This window comes from Dryas octopetala, chromosome 7, assembly GCF_963921425.1.
Source record: "Dryas octopetala chromosome 7, drDryOcto1.1, whole genome shotgun sequence".
Taxonomy (NCBI): domain Eukaryota; kingdom Viridiplantae; phylum Streptophyta; class Magnoliopsida; order Rosales; family Rosaceae; genus Dryas; species Dryas octopetala.
Genome location: NC_141372.1, coordinates 8,399,997 through 8,406,336, shown reverse-complemented (window position 1 = coordinate 8,406,336; position 6,340 = coordinate 8,399,997). Strand labels below are relative to the sequence as shown.

General features: G+C 35.6%; 1 protein-coding gene across 1 annotated transcript; it reads left to right on the top strand.

Moving 5' to 3' along the window:
- Positions 1-548: 548 nt before the first annotated feature.
- Positions 549-3,421, top strand: LOC147279322 (WAT1-related protein At4g08300-like). The gene is made up of 7 exons (XM_086250066.1): positions 549-826; positions 1,095-1,157; positions 1,300-1,416; positions 1,895-2,132; positions 2,292-2,450; positions 2,593-2,744; positions 3,027-3,421. The coding sequence occupies exons 1-7, from the start codon at positions 612-614 to the stop codon at positions 3,187-3,189; spliced, it is 1,107 nt and encodes a 368-aa protein (XP_086106192.1). The 5' UTR covers positions 549-611; the 3' UTR covers positions 3,190-3,421.
- Positions 3,422-6,340: the final 2,919 nt, after the last annotated feature.

Genomic DNA, 6,340 nt, shown 5'->3' with positions numbered 1-6,340 from the left:
TAAAAATCAGGCAATTATGCAGAGAAAACTCAACACTGGATGAGGATCCATTAATTGAAGTTAATTCCCCAACTAAACAGTGAGTAAATCTGGCCATATGGCTTAAAAGTGGTGTCCACTCTTGATAGCACCCACTCTTCCCAAACACATAAGCCTTGCATGCATCATGCTAAAGCACTCAACCTAAATTTTATTTGGTGGTCAATGAATCAAATCCCCACTCCCCATTAAAATAAGTAAAAGAAAGAAAAGGGGAAGCGCGCATTAATTTTCATAGAGATCCACTTAACTCCTCTCTCTTAATTTTTGTTTTTGTTGGATTCTCTCTATCTCACCAGGTCATGAGGATTCTATAGTTGCTTGAAATATAGGTGTTTTGGGTAAATGGATAAGGGAATCCACAATGAGAGAGAGAGAGAGAGAGAGAGAGAGAGAGAGAGAGAGAGAGAGAGAGAGAGAGAGAGAGAGTGGCTTGGACATATTGCTTTATATGCTTATAAGAAGGGCATTTCTCATTGTCCAAGTAACTTAACCATTTGAGTGATTACTACGGTTGCTAGAGAGAGTGACACTAGCTACCATACTAGTGTGGAGATCAGAGAGAAATTAAGATGGGAGACCAAAGTCCATCTGGGTCAAGGTTGGCTATATCTCTCAAGAAGATAAAACCTTACTTGGCTATGGTCTCCCTTCAATTTGGCTATTCAGGCATGTACATCATCAGCATGGTCTCCTTCAAGCATGGCATGAGTCACTTTGTTCTCTCTGTGTATCGTCATGTTGTTGCCTTTTGTTTAATTGCTCCATTTGCGCTTGTTCTTGAAAGGTTATCCCTTTATCAAGTGCATCTTCACATACATATATGCAGATGCACTCGTACTATTAGAGATAATCTCTTATCAAGTAATATCATCAAATTATTAATTTGAATTACACTTTTAATATCAATAAGTCAAATTGACAGTCTAACAAGATAGAAATTAAAATATTAGACTATATATATAATAAGCTCTCATGCATGCCTGGTAGTATCTCTTTTATTTGTTTTGCTATATATGCTAATTTGACAGCATTGTTTTTAACTCTTTTTACAGGAAAATAAGGCCAAGAATGACTCTCCCAGTATTCCTCAGAATAATAGCGCTTGGTTTTCTTGAGTAATGCTCTAACTTCTTTTTCTTTTTTCCTTTGAGATATAAACAAGTCAAAATTGGCAAATAACTTTAGATTATTGCATGTCATGAATGGTCATATATAAATTAATATTAATGCTATTCATGAACATTTGATTAATTACAGGCCAGTTCTTGATCAGAACTTATACTTTTTGGGAATGAAGTACACCTCAGCAACCTTTGCATCTGCCACTGTCAATGTCCTTCCAGCCATAACCTTCATAATGGCACTTTGTTTCAGGTGAAAGTTAATAATTAATCATACCAGCAATTCAGCATGTACAGTACGTATTTTAGTGCGCTTATGCAAATGAAAAGGTTAATGTATATATGCTTCGCAGCCAACACATTGGAAATGCACTAGAAGGGAATTGAAATATACTGTTTCCAATCACATCATAGTCCAGAATATATTTTCTCTTTTATTTTGCTGAAATCATGGTCGACATGATGATGTCATCATTATCAATTTGCCAAAATCATTACCTTAAAAGATACGGGTGGTGTATAGGCTCAAACAATGTCTTGAAAATTAAACCGTGTGTGAAGTGGGAATAAAATAACGCGTGTGCAAGATCGACCAGTATTATAAAATAATTAATATTTTTTATAAGTTTGGTTTAAAAAATTAAAACTAGATAATTTACCTAATTAATTAAGTCTGGTAGTTACTAGTTGATCAAATAATTAATATGATGGCTTGATTAAATATTAAATAGGTTAGAGAGTGTGAACGTGAAGAAGCTGCACAGCCTTGCCAAGGTGATCGGAACCACAATCACTGTGGGGGGAGCTATGATCATGACATTGTACAAAGGCCCCATTGTGGATATCATAAGGGGACACGCCAGCAACCACCAGAACACCACCACTGAGTCCACCGATCAGCATTGGGTGGCTGGCCCCTTAATGCTCATTGCCAGCTGCTGTGGTTGGGCCGGTTTCTTCATTTTGCAAGTGAGTATCGAACAATTTAATATATTATGTTGCTAGACTATGAGTGTAAATCATTGATCTAATTTATCGGACGAGAAAGCATTATCCTTTTGTGCATGTAAATGTCGATAATTATAAGCTTTTTAATCTGAACTTTTGTATGCATGTGTTGGTGCTCAGTCATTTACATTGAAGAAGTACCCAGCAGAGTTGTCTCTCACAGCTTGGATATGCTTGATGGGTATGTTGGAAGGTGGCGTTGTAACATTTGTGATGGAACGCAAATTGAGTGTTTGGGTTATTGGCTGGGACTCAAGGCTGCTTGCCTCCGTTTACTCGGTGAGTACTATACATTCCGTCAATAGTTTATATAATCAATAGTACTACATCTTGTAAAAGAGCATCTTTGTCTAACATATGCTTTGTAACATATATATTGCAATTAAGCAATAGTTGACACATTTAATCTTGTGATTATTAGGGAGTGGTTTGTTCCGGAATTGCATATTATGTGCAAGGAGTTGTGATCAGGGAACGAGGCCCCGTTTTTGTGACATCTTTCAGCCCTCTATGCATGATCATCACCGCAGCTCTAGGTGCCATCGTTTTAGCCGAGCAAGTTCACCTAGGAAGGTATAGTTTTAAAAAATCCCAAACCACATATATAGTCACGTAATTAAATAACTATCAACTGTAAATGTACGCACGTGAGTTTCACAAATGAATTTAGCAAACATACATTAATGGTTGACAGTCGTTTACGCGCATAAGGAATCAATTAATGGTTAAGTGTTGACGGTCATTTACATGCACACGGAACCAATTAATACTTAGTTTTGTGCGTTGCATATATAGCAATGATCATGTTTTGTTGTGCTTACTGTTGTTTGTCTCCTTTGTGCTTTGTGATCTCAGCATAATTGGAGCCATTTTCATAGTGTTCGGGCTCTACACTGTGGTGTGGGGCAAAAGCAAGGACCCTCTTGTCTCAAGCGAGCCGTTGAAAGATGAGAAAAGTAGTAACATGCATGAATTGCCAATCACTGTTGGTAATAGCATCAGCAACAATACCAAATGAACGTACCTGATTGATGATCGATCATCACAAGAATATTTCACTTTCAATTAATTACAAAAGCTAGGAGGCCATGAAAGATTATGTACATATCTTTCTGGGAACCTTCTTAATTATGTCGGATTTGCACTTAACTAAATGCATGTAATTTTGACTTTTTTGATATCCACCTTTGAGAATATGAATGTAATATGTACTTCGAAGTTATGTTTATTTTTATGCGTTTTTCTCTTTATATATACCCTTCATCTTTTTTATTTCTTTTCAGTTTGTTCTTTGTTCTTTGGGTTTAATTTTGTCCTACAATTTGCATGTGCGCGCTAGCGTCATGTACGTGAATGATAGATACCTGAAAAAGCAAAGCTCGAATATTCCACAATTTTTTCAGGTGTAATGGGTGTGCGAAGAATTTTGTTTCACATCCAGAATAATAAGATTAGGATCGATCGATTGGCTGGCCTAATTTTTTAGGCCCCAGAAGAATAGGCATAGAATCAGATACCTGCAGCAGCTAACTTGTACAATTGGAGCAATCTAAAAGATATATTAAAGGGAAACAGGTACACAATAATTACCGCCCAATTAATTAAATAATAAAATGCTTGATTTGGCATTGAGATACATGGAGTATATGATGTATATATGCATTAGATTTGAGTAATATTGCTACAGGAACAACATTGTGAATCCCTCCCTCTCTAATAGAGATTCTATATGAGACCCATTTCTCCTTAAGAAATGGATTATGCGGTCCACAGCAAAAATTAATAAGTTTATTAATTTGATTTTGCCTACACATTCACCCTTCTTAATTTTAAAAATATTTTTCACTCTTAATTAATAATGTCTCCCTGCAACTTGAAGAAATCTAGGCATCCATTAATTCCAAAATCAATTGGCAATGGGAGGACTAGCTCAAATCCTTATAAGCCACTAACAAGGCCCTCACATCTTCAATGTGGGATTTATATCTCTCAACACGTCTCTGCACGTGTGGCGTCATTTGAGCCTAACACGTGGACAATTTATATTGGGTAACGTGGTATCAGAGCAGGTTATCCACGTGATGCGCCTAACAGCCACACGTACTCATACGTCACCCAATATAAATTGTCCACGTGTTAGGCTTAAATGACGCCACACGTGCGGAGACGTGTTGAGAGAAATCTCACATTGAAGATGTGAGGGCCTTGCTAGTGGCTTATAAGGATTTAGACTACTCCTCCCATTGCCAATTGGTTTTGGGATGAATGCCTAGATTTCTTTTCAAATCCTTATAAGCCACTAGTACGTAAGGCCTTCACATCTTCAATGTGAGATTTCTTTCAACACAACTTCAGAGAAGAATTATATAACTAACTAAAATTATTATGTATAACCATAACATCGTGCGTGGTGAAATCAAAAATCAATTCACGTATTATAAATTTATAATATGGGGGCAAACCTACCTCACTACAAGAAAAATGTCTTTTGACAACGTGCAATGTGCGTTGTTAAAGTAAATACACAACGTGCACCTGCACGTGGTCGTACGACATGTCGTTAAAAAGTGAGATCCTTTAACAACGTGCACTACACGTTGTCAAAATAGGCGATGCACGTCATCATAATGTCTGATCATTCGTTCATAGCGGATGTAAGACAACGTACGCACGTTGTAGTCTAGTTAATCAACAACGTGTTGTGCATGTTGCGGTAATGTTTTAACAACATGCAATCGCATGTTGTTGTTTATTTTTTGACAACTTTAAATTGCACGTTGTCATTCATATTATTTTTTTTTTAATAATTTGGCAGACCAATGTTAACCACCAATTAGACCTAATAATTAAGTAACAAAATAGTTATCCACCAATTGTTCAGAATCAAAGCAAAATCATTAATCTACCAATAATAAAATATTTTCCAGTTGAATTGATAATTAAAATAGACAAAAAGTTAGATTTTTCAATAAACATCAATTCTCCATGTTGAAACTAAACAACAAAAATCAAATTTAGGACAACTTGTATTACAAAAAGCCTCAACAATACTATTAAGTCTTATGAAAAGAATGATCCACTTAGCTGCCAGATTTGCAATCCTCATTCAAAACATGGTCTAAATCCAAATTCCATTGAAGTTAAAGTGCATCTCCAGTACTTTGGCTTCTTCCCTCTAATTTCTATCAGCTTGGCTTCCAGCAAATTTCTTCTGTAAGGGGGAAAAAGTTAAATATCACCAAGTTGTGAAAACAAACACTCACAAGGTAAAAATGGCCAAAAATGAGAAGGGAGAAAGAAAAAGATAAGAGGAAACATAAGGGTCCATTGGTAGATGATATAAGAAATGGAAAGCACATACCAGTTAACTTTAAATACTAAAAAGTTCAACATGATAAATCATTAATCTGAGCATTGGCAACAATTCCTGCAGTAACTGTTTTCATATTGACCAGGACCTTCCTCTAAACCAAACAACATGACTAACCAATCAACATTAAAGAATGTCACAAGTTTTATAAAAAAGAAATATATTTGTATGGTGATGTCAAATTAAATGAGAAGTCAAGACATTAGGCAGAATGAAGAGAGAATGTTGCTAGGCCTTTACTTCCATATTGCATTTTTCATTAACTCTCAAGATTTTGAAATGTTATCTCAAAAAGAAACAGTCCACCTAAAAAATAATTGAAACTTATAATTAGAGCATTTACTATCCTCTATATTTTACACTTATCATTTTTCTCTAAGTCAGCATGTATGATTTATCCACAAAGCCTAGACAGTATTTATTTTTAATACTGCTTGACACTGTAAAACATGTAAGCAAAAAAAAAAAAAAAACATGTAGCTTTATTATGCTAGAACAGAAAATCCTTCAGCAACCCAAAAACAAGTAACTCATGTAAACAACTAAATATAGCAAGTCATATGTGCCACTTTTATGAAAAAAGCAATACATGGTTTCACCACAAAATGAAATGCAAGAAAAATGCAGAGTAAATAAAAGTATAGAGGCATTAGCATACCATGGTTTTGTTTTAGTTTTCTCCATTATCCCTCCATCATACAGAAACAAAATGCCCAGGTATATCAGATGTAGCATCACCAATGCAACTTTTAAACCCAAGGCTCAAAAATCAACCTAGCTACCGCACCCAATCTGCAAA